The sequence below is a fragment of the Vidua chalybeata genome, chromosome 2 (assembly GCF_026979565.1).
Source record: "Vidua chalybeata isolate OUT-0048 chromosome 2, bVidCha1 merged haplotype, whole genome shotgun sequence".
Taxonomy (NCBI): domain Eukaryota; kingdom Metazoa; phylum Chordata; class Aves; order Passeriformes; family Viduidae; genus Vidua; species Vidua chalybeata.
This window is the reverse complement of record NC_071531.1, coordinates 3,223,931-3,243,747: the sequence shown is the minus strand read 5'-3', so window position 1 is coordinate 3,243,747 and position 19,817 is coordinate 3,223,931. Positions and strand designations below refer to the sequence as shown.

At 42.9% G+C, this 19,817-nt stretch overlaps 1 protein-coding gene across 3 annotated transcripts in view; it reads left to right on the top strand.

Moving 5' to 3' along the window:
• The window catches only part of ERG (ETS transcription factor ERG), a 140,564-nt gene that overhangs the window by 21,204 nt on the left and 99,543 nt on the right, over positions 1-19,817 (top strand). For all 3 annotated transcript variants that reach the window (XM_053935340.1, XM_053935342.1, XM_053935339.1), the window contains exon 2: positions 17,957-18,044. In XM_053935340.1, the coding sequence (XP_053791315.1) occupies positions 18,006-18,044 (39 nt within the window). In that variant the 5' untranslated portion in view covers positions 17,957-18,005. The remainder of the gene's footprint in view (positions 1-17,956; positions 18,045-19,817) is intronic.

Below are 19,817 nucleotides of genomic sequence, written 5' to 3'. Positions count from 1 at the left end.
TGAGGTTATATGAGTTTTATAGGTTCATTTATTTTCCTGATTAACAGTCCAGTCCTGCTCCTGACAACGTCTCCCAGTTTTTTTTTCATTCCTGTGGCTTCCCCAAGACGAGCAGAAGAGATAAAGTCTTGGGCAGGGGGAAATGTGAGGAGAGGAATTTCAAGGGAGGAAATTCGCTCTCCCAACATAAATTTGCCTGGACTTGGTGACAACGTTCTGGGTTTGTACCATGGAGAAATTGTCCAGCCAGATCTCAGCAATGCAAGACGTCAGTGTACAAGGGAGCCAGCTCCAGACAGCGCCTCGTGGAGCCTCTGCCATGCTGGTAAATCATGGAATTATGGAAAGGTTTGGCTTGGAAGGACCTTAAACATCATCCAGGTCCATCCCCCTGCCAAGGCCAGGGACACCTTCACTAGACCAGGTTGCTCAGAGCCTCATGCAACCTGACCTTGAAAAAAATCAGTATATATCAGATATATCAGAGATATATATCTGATATATCATATCAGATGATATATATATAATATTTTATATATAAAGATAATGATATTATCTTTTTGTTTCCTTGCTGTCTCACCAGTACAGAAGTGAAATAACTGGTAGATACTGTTTTCTTGGAAACTAAAGCTGATTAGGGAATGCCTCTATTTTATTTCCTTCAACAATAATAAAATAGAGAGAATTGAGAACATTCTCAATAATTGAATGACTGTAATAGAGTGTTCTCAACAAAATGATATGCTGTGCTTCATTTTCCAGAAATGAAGGTGGTACATCAAGACATGCAGGTGATGGTGATAAAGCTGAGGAGAATTTACCATAAAAGTGTAAAATGCAATGACAATATAAAAAAAAAAAATCAGATGAAAATATATCTTGGGTTAAAATGATCAACTAACCTGGGCCTGCCATGAAATATTCCAAGATAGGATTTAAAAGGTCATAGGGTCATAATAACCTTTGGGCAGCCTGGGCATCCCAGACTGTGTGTGCTGCTGTCACTTTATCCCTGCAGTGAACTGAAGACTGGCACAAAGCAGGATATTAGTTATACTCCTTGATTTTCTGACAAAACATGATGTTTTATTCTGCTTTTCTTTTGCCATTATCTCTTCTTCTTTCCTGTGGAGAGCAACATCTCAGAAACAAGCGGTGTCCTTGCCTGTACATTCCCTCATATATATGAAGCTTTTTTCTTCTATTTGCCTTTTACCTGATGACTGTGTTAGAGGCAGCCTGTGTCCTGAGGGAATGTTAGATGAGCAGGAAAACTGGCTATGAAATTACTCCCAGAGTGATTTTTTTTTTCCCCAGTGATTATGGAAGATAACATCGTTGCATGGTGGGTGCACTGATTACCTGTTAATTTGTATGAGTGTGTGCAGGAAGAGCTTTTTGGCTCGTGGGGCATCACCTGTGCTGGTTTCCAACAAGCTTATGGTACCCCAGGTCTTGTTTTAAACCTGTAGTTCTGAATCCTTTGACACTCAGTTACCACAAGTGTCCCATTTTTACCACAAGTGTCTCATTTTTCCATAGTTGGGAAGAGAAGGGGGAGTATTTACAAGTGTAGGAAATTCTTTGTAAAGAGTTCTTGCTCCTAAGACCAAATGATTTTTAAATTAATTTCATTTGTTTCACAGACACTGTGGCTGTCTATAATTGTGCTTTAAAACACTTAGAGTAGTAGTTTTTTTTTGTTTTTTTTTTGTTTTTTTTTTTAATAAATTTAATCATAGGGTGGAAAAGTCTGTAGCTCCATGGTGGAAATACCTGGGAAATAGGATGTATCCATTCTAGTCTCTGCTAGGATTTTAACATCATCTGCTTCCATCTTGCTCACTTTTGATTTTAGAGGATGGGAGTGTGCTTGTATTTTTTAGGTAAATATCTTTGGTTGGATTGTCCTGCCTCAAAGCCAAACTCCAGAAAGAATTCCTTGGACTCTACAGGAGTGATCCCACAGTTTGCAATGGAAGATTTGCTGTTTATCCCCATGGAAGGGATTTTAAGCTAAGGCAATGCAAACTAAGCTGCAGAACAATTGCAGCTCCCAAGAAACTTTTATGTTGAGGCCAGTACCCATTTTTATCCCCAGTGTGAGGAACAGAAGGCATCAATTAAATTCATTTTACTTAGGGCTGAAAGTTCATGTGCAGACCCTTCCTCCAGTTAACAGCATGACTGGAGAGGAGAAAGTGTACTTTGCAGCCATACCTTAAATATTCATCTCCTTAAATGCCACTTCATTTTTTTCTTTATATTCCATGGCAAGAATTCCATGGGGAGAGAGGTTTCTAGATTAGGGAGAGAAGCTGCCCAAATGCAGCTATGATCCAAGCTGGGGATTTGGTTACTGTTTTAAAATTCTTTTTCTCCCCCCATTTAGTAGCTGTGATCCTGGCAGGGATGTGGGGCTTTGTGGCAGATGGTTGTTATACACACTGAAAGGACTGTATACTTCCAATATGCTCCATAAGCCATTAAATGCTGTAAAAGCCTGGCAGACTTTATAGTTTGCATCCTGCCATTAGAGTTCCCTCTGAAGTCTGTCAGAGGGATGTAATTCCACTCTAATTAAAGCTATTCCCCTTTTCCAAATGTGAAGCCCGCTTAATTAATGACTAATTGTTTCACAAATATAAACGAGACCTAATTGTTCCTTACCCCCTGACTACATGCCCTGCTTACTCCCAGAGCTGCTGTGAAGGTGTTCTATCTCCATTAAACTCCCCCTGGAGCCAGTGGAAAAGGGAAGATATTTGGAGCATGCCATTTTTCTGTGGATGGTGAGCATGGTCTCCCTGAGGGGGGATTTTTGTGGGTCCCCAGCTGCCCTCCAGGCCTCAGAAGTGGGATGAAGATTGTCAAATCCTCGTGCTTTGTGCAATTCTGGAAAGACCAGCTCGTCTCCTCCTGCCTTTCTGCCAGGAGAGGGGGAAAAAGGATATTGGGAGCAGCAAGATGGAATTAATGGAGGATCTGTAATATCTGAGACTGAGGCAGGTACCTGCTCCAAGCAGATCTGTGAGGTGTGAGCTGCTTGAATTATACACAACCCATTGTGGAAACACTCTTAAAAGTGAACTTCCAAGTTGCTTTGTTACAAAATCGTGCCACATTGCAGCTGCAATCATCAGACAGTGAGTGGAAGTGACAGTACTGATTTGTTCTTATCATCCCAACTCTACTTCATTAGCACAGGGATAAGTCAAAGCTTGGAGTGGTGAGGACAGTAATTTACTTTCTTATTTCTACTGAAAAGGCAGAGTCACTGCTGTTAGAGATTGAGGATTGACTTTTATACACACCTGGAACATAAAAAAGGGGAAGAAATTTGATCTGCATTTAAAGGAAATATTTTGCATCACTGAGTTAAATTCTTTGAAGTTGAATCTTGCTTTATTCCTTCTTTTAGGGTTGCCTTTGTTTAAGGGACAGCAGGACTGACATTACTGAAAACATAAATCTTTATCTACATGCTAACGTGCCTAATAAAAGATCTTTATTAGTGACATACCTGAGTTTTTCTAACAGTTAATAACTTCAGGGAACCCAAAATGAAGTTTTAGAGCTGCACCAGGGCTTTGAATCCTGCTAAAGCTGTGATCATACATTAGTTCTGACATGTCAAATCAGTGGTTTGAAGAATTGCTGAGGCCACCATGGCCACATGCCAATTTTTTTAATTTGGATGGCAAAAAGATATTTTAAGATGTAGGTGATAGGAGATACCTGTTTGGCCCTCAGAAATGGAACATAGCCTAATTAACTATTTTAATGGTTCATATGCTCTTGAAATAATGCCTTCACTTGTAACACCACACACATGTGCAGATGTACCCACAGAGAGGGACATTAAATCTCATTTTTTAGCTGTTCCAAATTGCTACAACAGTCAGGTAGTAGCCAGTGTAGCAGTGAGGAAAGAGGTCAAAAACATGAATGAAAAAAGCCCAAATTTTGCAGAATAGACAAAAAAAATTACTATTACTACCATCCTTGGCTGTGTATATACTGGGGAGGTGCAGAGAAGACAGAACTACACTTCTCTCAGAGGAGAGCAACAAAGTCCAAAGGGCTGCAGTTTAACTGACAACAGTGGAACTGTGACCAGGAATAAGAATAAAAACCAGATTGCTCTTAAGGGTGGCCACAGCTGGAACAGGTGGCCAGAGCAGTGGTGTAATTAATAGAATCACCACAGAATCATGGAATGGTTTGGGTTGGAAGAGACCCTAAAAATCATCCAGTGCCACCCCTGCCATGGCAGGGACACCTCCCACTGTCCCAGGCTGCTCCAATGTCCAACCTGGCCTTGGAATTCTATTCCAGCCTCTCCCCACCCTCCCAGGGAGGAATTTCTTCCTAATTCCCCATCTAACCCCCCTGTGTGACAGCTTGAAGCCATTCCTCCTTGTTCTGTCACTACTGGTGCTGTTGGAACGGGTCAGAACGACCACAGGAGGGGTTTGGAATTAAAAAATGCTGAATCATTTTTGGATTAAACATTTCTCAGCTCTCATGGAGTATAGGGATGGGAGTGAGACCTGGAAATTGATAATGTTTTAGACATCAAAAGCGAAAAAAAAAAAGTGAGCAGTTCCTAGGCAATAATGAGAACTGGGGAAATGTCCTTCCTAGGTATAGTGGGAGCTGGGGAAATATCTAAGTGAGGGCAACAGGAAACAGGAATGGGAATTACTTGTAGTATTAAAACATACTGATTGATCTTGCTTACAATTGCATCTTTGGGGAAGAGGGGCTGAAACACAACAAAAAATGCAAGGATGTACTTTTTTTTTTTTTTCTAAACTCAAACTCTGCAGTCAGGTTTAGAACCACCATAAAATCCCAACATTATTATGTGTCTATGTCTCATATTTTCTTGTAGTAGGAGAATTTGAGATGGGATCTGTTGCTTTGGAGGGAGAGTACAAAGGAAACATGTTGATTATGAAAGTAGTGGAAGAATCTAAACTATTTCAGGTTGGGTCTGTTGTGACAAGGAATCCAGTACCTGGCTGGACCAAAATAAAGGGTGGATGACCAGCTTGGGGTGCAGTGTCTTGTATTCCTGTGGCAAAATTCCCATGCGGTGTCACAGCCCTCAAATATCATCCTAAAAACACCATTTTCATGGGGCAAGGCATTATTTGGGTTTTCCCTGCTAAAGGAACAGTTGGAATGTTTCCTGCCTCCAAAACATCCCTCTATTTCGGCTGGTCCTGGGAATTAGTGATTTTCTGCAGCAGAACTCCTGGCTGGAAGAATTGCTGCTTCCTTCCAGGCATGGACCCCTTCAGAATGGGTGAAACACGTGTGTGTGCCCGTGCAGTGGTTGGAGTCTGATCCTTAGTGGCTGGAATCTGTGCTAGTTTTGCTCTTTGACAGCAGTGGGATGGAGCCCTGTGCTTGTTGGGTGTTTTTGTGAGCCCTCTTGGAAGGCACTGATTGTCAATAAATGGAGCAAGGTCAGAAACTCTGGCCCTGTTTCTGCAGCAATGGATCAGCCCATCTGCAGGCCGTATGTCAATAAAAACAGCTAATTACAGAACAACTAAATATAAAAGGCCCCACTGCTTAAGAAAACCCTCCTGTATCCCATTCCTGAGCTTCCTATTACATCTATGGAAAGTCTGGATAGTATTTGGTCCATTAAACCCTGATTTTGAATTCAAGCTAAGCAAGAAGGAAACTGCAGCCTTTTTCTTGCAAAGTTCTATTCATTCTTGCACAGAGAAGTTGGAGAAGCTGTGGATATTCCATTCCTGGAAGTGCCCAAGGCCAGGCTGGACAGGGCTTGGAGCAGCCTGGGATAGTGGAAGGTGTCCCTACCCATGGCAGGGGATGGAATTGGATGAACTTTAAGGTCCTTCCAGCCCAAACCATTCTGGGATTCTGTGATTCTATGTCTTTAGACTTTACAACTATTCCCATTTGATTTGGGGGAACTGCTTCTAAATGGTTGCATCTATATCTCTTTTCCATGCTGGGACCTTCCCAGGTTCTGCTGGAAAAAGGGGACTGAAACCTGCCTTAACCCTGGAATCACTTTTCTCCTCCAGCTGGAAATAAAACACATAGTAATTATAGTTAATAAAATAGTTAATATTTCTTTTTCACTTATCCACATGCAAACCCCTCTGTGCTGTTTCTGCTGCCGTTTTTTTTTTTGCTGCAGTTTTTTTCCCTGCTGTCAGTTCAGGTTGGGTGAACTAAATACATTCCTCTTCCTTCTGTTTTTAGTGTGTGAGGAGGAACAAAGGCATTTCCTTTGCCATATATATAGAAATAATGAGGGTTTTTTTCAGTGTGATTTTTTTTTCTTTGAATTTCTAAGTCAAGCTTGCATTTTTGCTTAAAAATTTGCTTTTTAGATTCAGTAATGCATTACAAATTTAATACTACTGCTTTACACTCACTATTAGCAAGTACATTTAGATCCTTAAAATATTATTTTTCTAAACACTGGACTTCACAGTTTCATGGGTGACAGGTCCATGTTTCATCTAGCAAAGTATTTCAAAATCCAGATGCTGAAAATGAGCATAAAATTATGCATTCAGTCAGTATAAGCTATTTATAGACATTCTTCAAATGCATTAGAAATAGAAAAATAAAAACAAATCCATGGAGGTCACAAATCAAAGCATTATTGGAGATGACTTATATCCTTCCAAGGTACTTTTCTTGCTAAGGATGTGGCATATTTCTATTTTTGTAATGCATTAACATTTTTTATTGATAAAGTGAGATTCAAGCTGTCGTGGAGGTGCCAGTCTTTCTGATCTGTATATTTCAACAGTTTTTGCAGGTCAACACTTAATGGAAGTCACTTATTTCTTAAATGCCTTGTGTTTATACAGCTGTTCTGTTTTTTGGTTTTTTTTTTTCCTTCTGCTTTCCAACATCAGAATTGAAAGTGCCACAAGTAAAAAGAGAAATTTAAGAAAAAAAAAAAAAGCATTTTGTGCCAAAGATGTACAAAAGGAGTAACAAAGCATTTAGTAACAGAAAGGAGGATTAGTCTGAGGAACTTCAGAGGGTGTTCAGTTTTGTTCTGTGGTCAGATGATTATTTCCACTGGAAGCTGGCTGTATTTACTAATATTCTGAAGAAGGATCACCACAAGTATTTACACTTTGTCTTAAGAATACTTTAAGGAAAAAAAAAATGGTGCTGCCAGTCATTTTGTTTGTGTTAATGTTCCCTGTGAAGGGTGGAGCTTCAAAACAACAGAAGAAACCTGTAGAGGGATTGTGAAGGAGCTTCCATGCTTCTGTCTTGTTAATCCTTCCACAGAGGACTTTTCATCCCTCCTGATACCCCACAAACCATCCCTGTCCTTCTGCCAGTGCAGGGGACACCCAGAGCTGCCTGGAGGAGGGAAGCAAGTGCCACAAATACTTTTGGAAACAAAGCTGTGCTGGAGGATGCCTCAGCCAAGTGTTGTTTCACTTTCACTGAGTGTCCTTAGCTGTGCTGATGCCTCAGGTTTGAGCTTTTCTATGTTTCACATTCTGTGCTGCTTTAGTGTGCAGTTCTGAGCTTCATATTATGGGATGGTGAGCTCTGTTCACAGAGCAGGGAGACAAAACAATTCCTGCTCCAGCTGGGCACCAAGGACAAATGATCCAAAGCTCAGGCCCAGGAGCACAAACAGCGTGGGCTGGAGAGAGAAAAACAAGCAGGATGGGAGTGCCTGGGCTAAAGCTGGAATGGGACAATGAACTGCAAGGTGCAAATGGAGCAGAGCTGATCCCAGTGAGAGCCCCCGGGAGCGCTCGTGCATTTTGGGACCATTTTGGTTCCTCTTGGCTGCAGCCCTGGCTGGGCTCTGGTGCTGCCCAAGGTGGATCCATGGAGGAGATCCTTTTCATAAATCCCTGCTTTATTCCTTAACTCTATTCTAGGTCAGCCTTCACAGGGCTTCAGTGCCAGGCTTCTTTTCAGGAAAGTTTCCTCACATGGGACAATTTTCACACTCCATGGAGCAGCTTAGGTCCAGCTTAACTTCTTTTCTTTTAGGTCATGGCTGGGGTGTGCAGGTCAAGGCTGGGAAACAACATCAGTTTATCGTGGTGTCTTGGAAAGGTGTGGGTTGGAAGGGACTGTAAAGATCACCCTGTTCCAACCCCCCGCCATGGGCAGGGACATTTTTTATAGATCAGATTTCTCCAAGGCCCTGGCCTTGAACACTTCCAGAAATGGACCTTTCTTGGGACAGATTCCAAGGTGTTCACTGGAGCTGCCTCATGGGTCACTCCTCCAGGATAAGCTCTGCACTTTGCAGCCCCTGGACCAACAAAAGTGACTCCATAAGCAGAGGAAAAAAAATTATATATATATATATATTTTTTTTTTTTCATTAAAACAGTGATTTTCCTCATTAGAATGAGAAGCATCCCCAGAAACCAGGGGGAAGAAAAAGGAGAACAACTTTCCAGGGCAGATTACAGAAACATTTGTTGCATCCCTAAAAGTGAGCGCTTGCATGCAACAGATTCAGTGCCAGTACATTCTGTTCCTGAACAACATATACATTTCTTGAATATGACAACTGAAGAAATTTATTGAAAGCAGAGAAAATGTTAACTATTTTTTTTTTTCCATTCTTGTGTGTTTCTAAACTGTCATTATACTTTAGGTCTCCCTAAAATTAATTGAAGATTCTCCAGTTTTTAGACACTGTTTTTCATTGTAACAATTCAGGACTTTTCTGGGTTTGACAGAACTGTTGGATGATCTGCAGTAAATAATATACAGGTCTAATGTACTCAGTAATTACTGAAAGTGCATGTGTATGTAATTTCTAATTATGCAAATTTAATCAAGTACTTATCCTTGAAAAAGCTGTGAGGTGTTCACACAGTTATTCATGACTTTTTCTAATTACTACTCTTTGCTTTTTAAGTCTGTGCCATCAACTTGTACTCCATGCTTAAATGTGGTTGAAAGTATGAATAGCTGCATGTGCTGTGAAAGTTGTCCTGATTCTGTACTCCCATTTTCCATGGGATTATTAGAAACAGATCTTCTGTGAACAAAATTAAAACTAGAGGCAGAGGTATCTGACAGCTAGAGAGCCTCTAGAGGATCTAGTCCAATCTTCTGTACATCAGCTGCGTTTCAGGTTCACAGAGGAACCTTCCTTGTCTGGAAAATTCAGCAATCAGGATCACAAGGCCTGCATTTGCCAATCCAGTAATCTTTTTTTTAAAAAGTGGCCCTGAAGTCCAACAAGCACAAGCCAAGGAAGGTTGAAGGAGCTGATAACACGCACCATGGGATGGTGATAAGAGACCCCACCTGCAGAGCTGCCCCAGCCCTGTCCCAGCCCAGGGAGGAGCTGGAGCTGCTGCAGAGAGCCCAGAGGAGGCTCCAGGATGAGCAGAGGGCTGGAGCAGCTCTGCTGGGAGGAAAGGCTGGCACAGCTGGCATTGTTCACCTGCACAGGAGAAGCTTTGGGCTGAGCTCAGGGTGGCCTTGCAGGGCCTGGAGGAGCCCCAGGAAAGCTGGAGAGAGACAATTTCCAGGGGATGCAGGGACAGGAGCCAGGGAATGGCTCCCAGTGCCAGAGGGCAGGGCTGGATGGAAGATTGGGAATTGGGAATTGTTCCCTGGCAGGGTGGGCAGGGGCTGGGATGGAATTCCCAGAGCAGCTGGGGCTGCCCCTGGATCCCTGGCAGTGCCCAAGGCCAGATTGGACACTGGGGCTTGGAACAGCCTGGGACAGTGGGAGGTGTCCCTGCCATGGCAGGGGTGGCACTGGGTGATTTTTCAGATCCCTTCTAACCCCAACCATTCTGTGATTCCATGAGTCTGTATGTAATTTGTTACTATTGAATTGGATCTTGTTGTTTCACTTTCTAAAACATTTTTATTTGCATTTAACTTTCAAAAGGAGGTAGGAGTTTTCCTTATCTCGAGGTAATTATTCATTATTTTGCAAACAAAATAATGTGTTTGTGTGTATCTTTCCTCAGATGTAATTTTAAGTGCAGCACCAGGTAAAATGTTTGAAACAAGTTTGGGCTTTAACCAGTGGAATGAATGTAAATTAGAAACTGCTCTTTGTCACTGTATATCTCCCCTGATGTCATCCTGCTTTTCCACAATGGGATATTTTTCTTTGGAAAGTGATATTTCTGTAGAGAACTAAGGTCCATAATTACAACCTGCAGTCAGGAATAACGTGGTGGTTACCCCATGGTCTTTAGGGCTGACTGGTGCACACCTTCAGCTGAGCTGGGACTTGAGCTGAGTTTGAATAATTAAACACAGAAATCTGCCAGGGCAGCTCTAGCATGGGACAGAAAGGTGGGAAATCTGACTGGATCTCAGAACTGTGCTGGTGACCTTTGTGATTTTGCACTTGGAAGGGCACAAAGTCTTGAATTCTTGCCCTTGGCATCCCATGTGTGTGTCCAAGTATCCTGCAACAGGATAAGCATCAGGGAGTAATCATTATCAAACATCCCTGCCTGGAATTAAGACACACAGTCAAAATCTTGAGCTGTGGAAAGTGGTTGGTGCAGTTAAATGTGTCAGACGTGACTCAAAAGTCTCCTTCCTTTCTGAAGATATTACTTCATTCATGTTAACCACATTTGTAAGTGGCCTGGGCTGAAGAGATAGAGTTTGGGGAATTCCAACCTCTTTTATATGCAGTTGGGAGTTTCAGGAATTGCTGCTCTGCATTCCACATTGATATATAATCCTCATTATGGCTTTGAATAAGAACATGGTAATTCGCCAGAAAAATAAATAAAACAAGTTATTGGTCAGAGGCGTACTATATAGGGAGTACTAATAAAACCAAATATTTTTGGCTGTAGTTTAAAGTTCCTACTGTAAATGAGCTAATTTAGGGCCATATCCTGCCCTGAGATCATGGGCTGGAATGTGAGATAAGCAGTAGCTGCACAGGCACTTTTGGGTGGCAGCACAGAAATGTGCCATCTCCATCCTTCAAGCGGGAGGACAGGGAATTTCTGTAGGAGAACTGACCCTTCCAAGAACAATGTACTCAGTAGAAAATCCATGTTCAGTGTCGGTGAACTGCTGCAAGGCCAGAGACAGACACAGATGGCAGAGACATGTTCCCAGATTGCTGCATCCCTTTGTCCCCACAGACTTTAGGGACATGGGAGCAGTGCTGTTAGTGCAGAGCCAGCTAAACCCTGGCCATCTGTGCTTTTCCAGCAGGTGCTGATGGTGGCTTGTCCCTCAGTTACTGACTTGCTTAGGGTGATATTCCAGTTGTGGTGTCATGGTCAGCTTGAGCCCACAGCTGCTTCAGCAGGGGCAGGTCTTACCTGCCTGCAGCCCTGAGCTCCCTCCTGCCTTGTCCTGAGGTCTCCAGGGCCACCAGGAATCTCTGCATTCCAGCTGGAAGGGAATCCCACCAGAAGAGGGGTTTGCTGCCAGTTTGACCAGTATTGGTGACCTGAGTGACAGAAATAGTGTTAACCTTGTGTGAGGGACAGAACTTGTCAGCATGGCCATGAAAACAAATCCTCGGGAGCTTTTCAGAAGGTGGGCTGGGTGGGGGAAGTTTTCCTTATTTCCAGAAAAAAAAATCTAAAAAACAAACAAAAATTTAAAAAAGAAAAAGGAGATTTAGAATCTCTTCTATGAAGACACACTGAGAAAGTTGGAGCTGTTCAGCCTGGAGAAGGGAAAACTCCAGGGTTAAGAGCACCTTCCAGTGCCTAAAGGAGCTCCAAGAGAGCTGCACAGGGACTTTTCACAAAGGGCATTGGGGGACAGGACACAGGGAATGGCTTCCCACTGCCAGAGAGTGGGGTTAGATGGGATATCAGGAAAAAATTCTTCCCTGTGAGGGTGGGCAGGCCCTGGCACAGGGTGCCCAGAGCAGCTGTGGCTGCCCCTGGATCCCTGGCAGTGCCCAAGGCCAGGTTGGACACTGGGGCTGGAGCAGCCTGGGACAGTGGGAGGTGTCCCTGCCATGGCTGGGTGGCACTGGGTGGGCTTTAGGGTCTCTTCCAACCCAAATTGTTCTATGAGTCCGTGATAACTTCTGGAGGTGTTTCTTGAAAGTGAAAAATCTGACAATTTATTTTGCTGCCAGAATTGAGACCAGCCCCACTCAGCTTTTATTTCTCCCACTGATTTTCTTAAAAAAATTATGCCATGTAATAAAAAAAATCCCTCATCCAAACTATCAGGGAATGCCATTCGAAAATTGCCAGAGTTACACTTCTGTTTAAATTGCTCTGAAGAACTAAGCACATCAGACAGTGCAGAGCACAACCAGTGGGTTCTGTTCTGCGAGGTCAGAGTGAGTACAAAAAGTTATGGAAAAAAGTTGAAGAAACCTCCTGGCTTGGCACATCTTTTTGTATTTTGGTTTTCTTGTCCTTTACTGTTTTATTTGTGGTATTCACTTGCAATCAAATCTTACCCTAACAGCAAATACTGACTGCATGTGAACAGTAGCATTTCTTGAGGATGCATTTCTTGAGGATGCATTTCTTGATCTTTATTGTTGATTTTATTGTTGAGGCTGTTAAAACGCTGAGAGGTTACAGTGAAACGAGAAATTAAAAAAAAACCCAAAAATTGAAGTGGTTATACCCAGCCACAAGTTAAACATAAAAGCTTTGAGCTCGTGTCGTGCAGCTCTGCTGTATCATAGCTCCCTGCCAGTGGAAGAGTTGTGGTGTATCACACTTATCTGCTTTACAAATGTGAATTATAAACATTTCTGTGGCGTTTCTTCTCTAGGCACTGCTAGAGTCTGCACTTGGAGCCATTTTTTCCAGAAATCCATGCCTGCAGGCACCGAGGGGCTGGGGCTGCCTCAGCCCCTCCTGGGGCAACCCTTGGCTTCTTGGCAAGCCCCAGGTGCCAGCAGGAGCTGCAGCACCTTCTTCTAAACCTGGAAATATTAGAGAAGGGAAGGCACAAACTTACAGTACCATGCTGGGCAGGAAAGTTATTTTGTTTGCTTAGCACTTCCCAAATTGCAGGCTTGTAAGGCTCCTGAGTTTTGCCCACATCAAGAAAGGCAGGGTGGGTGACTTATTTATTTCAGTTTATTTCAGTAGATGAGGATTTCACCTCTTACTTCTTATTCCTGTTAAAGAACTTCATTAAAAAAATAATAACAATGTAATAATTTCAGTAAAACCCTATGGTTTGAATAAAGCAGCAGCACAGGGGAAATAAGTGCACTCCAGTTTTCTCTTGGTGCATCCTTGGATGTGTAGGCTGCTTCTAAAGTGCAGCAAGCCTAAATTTGGTTTAAATTCACTACACGAGGGTTCCCATCATAACTGGAATTATTTTAGGGATCCAGAAAGGCTGAAAATCACATGCAGCATATTTATCTACCTAAGAAGTGCAGCTCTAACCTGCAGCATCAGGAGCTTATGCTGTTTCTTCACGTCACTGAGAGCAGGTTTATAATGCTCTGCCTTTGGAATATCCCAGCCTTTCTCTCTGGTACACACTGTTTGACCTGGTGGGACCTAAGCACACAGGAAGAGATTTCCTGACAAAAACAATCCATCAAGGGACGTCTCAAAAGTTTTCCAACAGCTGAAAAACATCAGTTCTTTAAAAGTATGTGACCAGTCCAGTTGCATGACAGTGTGAGGAGCATGAAAGTCCTGCAGGCACTGATTTGGGATATTCTGCATAGCTGCTCAGGGATTCACCTCCTGTGAGTAATGGTAAACATCCCAAGTCATGCTGGTAGAAGTTTGGTGTGATGCCAGTGTGGTTATTCACCACAGCAGAGTGTGCACCCCTGTGTGTGTGTGCCAGTCCCAGTGCTGGCTGCCTGCCACAGGAAGGGGGGCTTTGTGTTTGATTATTCTGTCAGTGCCACTCAGAGCTGTTCTCCTGTCTGCTATTCACTTCTCAGGCAGCAGGAATACAGGATTCCTTGGAGAGAGCCTGCAGGCAGAGCTGTGTCTCCCAGGCAGCCTGTGCTTGGATCCCCATTTAATCTTGTCCTTGCTTTCAGAGCGCCAGGAGTCGGGCCCAGCCATTCTGGCACCTCGTTTGCTGTTGATTAAACATCAGCCAGAACTGTTCATCAGCCAGAATCGGTGACAACTGTGGCTGTATTCTGATTGTTATTCCCTGTGCAGACAAATACTTCTAGCTTGGGTAAAAAAAAGGCTAAAGAGGGTAAAAAGAGGCTCATGGGAGCCTCTGCAATTCCCTGACAGGAGGGTGCAGCCAGAGCAGGGTCAGGCTCTGCTCCCAGGGAACAGGGACAGAACAAGAGGAAACAGCCTCAAGCTGTGCCAGGTGAGGCTCAGATTGGACACCAGGAGGAATTTCCCCATGGAAGGGGTGCTCAGGCCTTGGAAAGAGCTGCTCAGGAAGGTTTGGAGTGCCCATCCCTAGAGGTGTCCCAGGAAGGGCTGGAGGTGGCACTCAGTGCTCTGGGACAAGGTGGGCATTGGACGTAGCTTGGCCTCAATGACCTTGCAGGGCTTTTCCAGCCTCAGTGATGCTGTTATTTGTGATTTGGGCCACGTTCATTCCTGGCAAAGAGCAGCACAGGCCGTGTTTCTGTTTGCTGCAGCCCCGCTCTGCTCCACGGGGGCGTCGCGTTGTCGGAGTTCGGCCTGGAGCCCTTTTCTGTCAGCCTCGCTCACTGCCCGGTCATCCCTTTGGTGCAGGGTTTAGGACACATCAAGAAGAACCTGCTGAGGTTTTTAGGTGGGCACAGCATGCCAAGTCACTGAAAATGCACCTAATGTGAGAAAATGCACGAGAGAGGTTTGTATTCAGCCCCCATACAAAGGGCATGTTCAGCCTCAGTAAGTTGGCAATGTATGTGTCCATTAAAAAGTTTGATCCTCTTGATACATCTCTAGAAAAGAAAGAACAGTGCAGTCACATCTGGTGAGCTGTAGATGTACATGATTCCCCAACCCTTTGATGTATTTACAGACCTCCCCAAATGTGTGCTCAGAAAGACAACAGGTTCCAGAGCTTATCCATCTCCTCCTGCGTGGGGTAGCACTGGTACAGCCAGCTCTGGCTGGTTTTGTACAAGAATTTGTTTCTATCTTGATATTTTAATCTGTCCTGAGCATCAGAGGGGAATTCACATCTCCTGTCTCAAATATTGCTACTTCTCATTAGTGGCATCCTTCTGTGTGACACTTTGGGTGTGACAGAGGATGGAAACCAGTGCCAAAAACCTGTGCTGCTAAAGGTGGATTAGTAAATCTTGACTCAGGATGCCAGGAGGAAAACCTGCTCTGTGGCTACAAATTTATCCTCCTATAGAATCACAGAATGGTTTGGGTTGGAAAGGATCAACTCATTGCACCCCTGCTACATGCAGGGACACCTTCCACTATCCCAGGTTGCTCTGTCTTGTCCAGGATATCCTTCCAGGATAACCCTAAATCAGGAAGGCTGTTAAGCATGTGTTTAACTTTCAGTTTGTGTTGTAATATCCTTGTTCCAGTTTCCTGGAGAGAGATGTCTCAGCACACCAGGTTTTAGTTTTGGCTCTTGTTTAGAGTCCTGCTAATTTAGGGGATGCAGGGCAAACCCTATAGCCACAAGCAGAGCCTGTCACAGACCATCCAGCACAGACATGACCAGCATGAAATTTGGGGTGGGGGTGGAGGAGGGTCTGGCAATAGTTACCATCTGCTTCAGCAAGTTAGTACCAAATGTCTGGAAACTTCTGATTCCAGCCTGTAAAGGTGGAGCCGAAATAATGAAAATTGTATTTCTGTTTGGAACGAGCAAGGAAAACTGTCAGAGATTTTTTTTTTTTAGCCATGATTTCCAGAGGTGAAAAGATAAAAATCATATATTTTGCATACAAGGACTTATCCCACTTTAGAGTACCAAGACTGGAATATCCAGGTGAGAAGGAAGAATACACTGACAAAGGTTGAGTTTAAAGCAGAATTCCCACTTTTAAGTTCATAACAGTACAAGGGAAAAGTCAAATGTCCAGAGCCGTTGCATACTCATTTTTCCAACTCCTATTGGACAACATTTGCTTGTCTTTGATTCCCATTCCTTGTGGTGCAGAGTTGGCAACTGGTTTGCAAATGCTCTCTGTCATCTTCTCTTCCATAAAGGATCCATCTTATGGGGAAAAGATGTGAAATGAGTGGTCTGGAATAGCTCAAACAATTTCTCTTTAACTCTGAGAGCTTCAAGACTGAGCTCTGAGAGAAAGATCTGGTTTGAGTGTCACAGGGTATTTTTGGGGATGGAGCTCAACATGTATTTTCTAAGCTTAGGTGCTGTTGGAAGTTGAGCAAAGGCTTTAGAGAGACCAAAATAAATCTGGGTGTGGCGCAAATCCCCTTTCCTGGGTGGGCTTCTGTAACTGGGGGCGAGGTGCAGTTGTGGCATCACAGTGCTGGGAGTATAAAAACACTGAAAGCATGATCTAACGCTGGATTCAAAATGCTTTTCTGCCCAGTTTATGTGAAACTTCGCAGTTTCCAGAACTGTGTGTGATGTTTCGAAAGCTTCAAATATGAATCCCATAAATCCAGTGAGGATGTGGCAGGCATGGATTTACTGGGGAAGGGAGGGAATTAAAAGCACATCAGTGCTGTTGGTGTTTCTGTCTGACTTCAATCTGAGCAAAGTTGCTGGTGAAATTTTGCTTTTACTGAAAAAGCATCTCTTGCTTTTGAAGTTCTGTGGAAAGAAAAATCTTCATTTAAAACCATGACGTCAGTATCCCATTTGATAATCCCCAGATAGCTGGGAAAAGTGGACAAAATGGGAATTTGGCTTGTTTAGGGATTCCTTTAATAGGCCTTCAAATGAAATACTTTATTTTCATGGATTTGAAGGGGGAGAAGTTGGCTTTTTAAAGGAGTAAAGGGGAAGTGTGCAAAAATCTAAACGGCAATACCTTTAATTGCTCTGTTTAGTGCAATTTATGCAAATTATGCTTGAATAGTTCATAGATGGTCCCCTCTGTTCACTGTCTCTGGGGCAAGCTGCAGCTCAGTGTTAGCCAGGCAATATTTACCTAAATCAATAGGTAAAAATGCAATTTGATTTTCAAGTTAGTGTAAATGTGAGAGCAGATAATGAAATAAAAGAGCTGATGCTGAGGAAAATTACTCTTTCCCTGATAGTGCCTTGCTGCTTTAAAAGCTGAGTTCAACATCATGGGCAGAAGGAAATCTCTTGTGTGAAAAATGGAATTTTCCAGTCTTTTAAGGGAGAACGGAGAAAAAGACAAGATTACTTTAAATGATGCTCATATTCCCACATTTTTCCACATTTTCTGATTTTTTGGATGCATTTATCCCAATTTATTAGCAGTTATTTGGTGTTCAAGTTACTGAGTAGTACTCCACATTGTTTACATTAAAAGCTGTTGTTATTTTAAAGAGCTTTAATGGTTTTCCACCCCCTACACATGCAAACAAATGCACCCCACCTGCCCCAGCCCCTCTGCACTCCATTACTGGACATGGATAAAGGATTCCAGAACATCCCTGCTCTGAAGTGCTGTTAATTGAGGGTCTGGACCAGATTTGCAGCTCTTGTAAATGGGCACAGCTTCAGTGAAATGGTGCTTTTTTTCTATCAGCTGCAGATCTGTCCCAGTCCTGCTGTGTGTTTCTAAATTGGGAAGAATGGCTTGTGGAAATCTCTGATATCTTGGGTGGATAATGGGGCTGGGCAGGGCAGAGCATGTCCCAAGCTCTTATTTTGGGAAAACTGTACATTGCAAATAAAGAGCATTTTTCCATGAAAATTTCAGGGCTGAGTGTTTTCTCCTGCATGAAATAAATCCTCAACAGACCCTATGGAAGCAGAAGTGGCTTAGAGCTTCAGCTTGTGCTGAGTCTCGAGGAGGTCTGGGGAAGGAAAGATGCTTATCAGTCTATTAAAGGAGATTTCTATTGAAAATAAACATTTGAAGTACAATGATATGCCTTTTGTTTCTCTGGTTATGCAGCTGCTTTGGGATCTGAGCTCCTGGTGAACACGTTGGCCTGTTAAAGGACATGATTCAGACTGTCCCCGATCCAGCAGCTCACATCAAGGTTAGTTTCCTGTTTATTGTGAGTCCTCAGATGTTTGGAGAGCCATAAAATTAGAGAATATCTACACATACCACAGCTTTTCTTGCATGTTTATAAATTGTGCTACTGCCCAACATGGGCTTTTTTATTCCTCAATATTTACGTGCTGTTGTCTGAGTCAGCCCTGCAGTCTTTGTTGCTGACACCTGTGTGATCTGCTCTGAAGCACATGGATATTTTAAAGATAACTTTTTCTAAAATTAACCTTCCTTGATCATCCTTTAATATTTGGTGTGTTTGATAAAATGTACCTCCTTGAAAAATACTGGATTTCTATGTCCCTGATTCTGCTCCACGACATCCAGTGGCAAACATTAAATTCAACTGCAGAAGGAAAATGAACTTAATGCAAAAATTCAGATCCAAACAAGCATCTCTTACATATATTCATTGCAACATTTAAAACACCTTAAAACCAGAATTGGTGTGCTGTGTTTCAGAAGGAAATGTTTGGTTTTACTGTATTATGAATATTATTATTAATATTATTACTGTGGTTTTCTTATCCTTCTTTATGGAACCTTTGAGACCTGGCAGATGCAGCTATTGCAGAGAACAAGTAATTTTAGGGAATTGCACATAAATTTCATCAGGAACTGGAGTGATAGGACAAATAGTCATGGGTTCAGACTGAAAGAGGAGAAATTTAGGTTGGATGTAAGGAAGAAATTCCTCCCTGTGAGGATGGGCAGGCACAGGCTGTGGATGCCCCTGGATCCTGGAATTGTCCAAGGCCAGGTTGGACATTGGGGCTTGGGACAGTGGAAAGTGTCCCTGCCCATGGCAGGGGTGGCACTGGATGACTTTTAAGGACCCTTTCATTCTTTCTGACTGCCTTTCTGTCTGGTTTTCTTTGAAGTTGTATTTTCTGCAACTCCTTTCATGGAGTTTCTCCTCAGCTGGCTGCCATCTACCAGTCAGCAACTCGCTGTAGAAAAAGCTCCACTGTACAACTTATTTTTAACTGAAGCATAGAATAAAAATGAAATATTATTTTAAACAACTCCCTTTTTCTGTAAAACTCAGTGAATGAAAGAATCTCTCTCTCTCTATCCCTCTGTGTTGTTTTTGGGTCGTGTTTAGTTACTAGGATGAGTTGCAGTAGTGGGAGAGCTCGTTCTTTCCCCCTCTCCAGGTTTTCCAGACCCAGCACTTCCACAGCCTTCTGGTCCTTAGTTGTTTTTGTGGAAAGAGCAGAAAAACAAATCCTCCTCCCTCAAAAAACTGATGTTTTGCCTCAATGTTGGTTACAACCAGTAACACTTGAAAACACTGAAGGGGATTTAGTATCTCTTCATGCTGTTTAAATGCCCACAGCAGCAGAAATAACATAAAGAATAACTCGGTTCCATGCTTTCTGCCAAAACTGGTGCCCAGAGAAGGTTTTTGTAACCACAGGAGTTAGTGGGAGAGGGCAAGGCTGGGTATGAAAGTATCTTATTACAGCAAGAGAGCTGCATAAAAATCTCTGTAATGGTGTGTTCAAGGGAAATGGAGGAGCCTGTTCTCAGCAGAGCATCACCCCAAAGTTGCTGTTTTATTGAGAAAGGGTGTGAGGAAGGCAATTACTTTAATGCTGTGTTTGGGACAGGAAAGCTGGCCAACTCCACTTCAAATCCTTCTGATTTCTGTTTATGTCATTAGGGCCTGCTGTGGTCTAAACACATTCTTTGGAAAGCAGCCATGGATGCTCGGGTCATTTCGGCTTTAAAAGTGGACATAGCTGCATTCTTT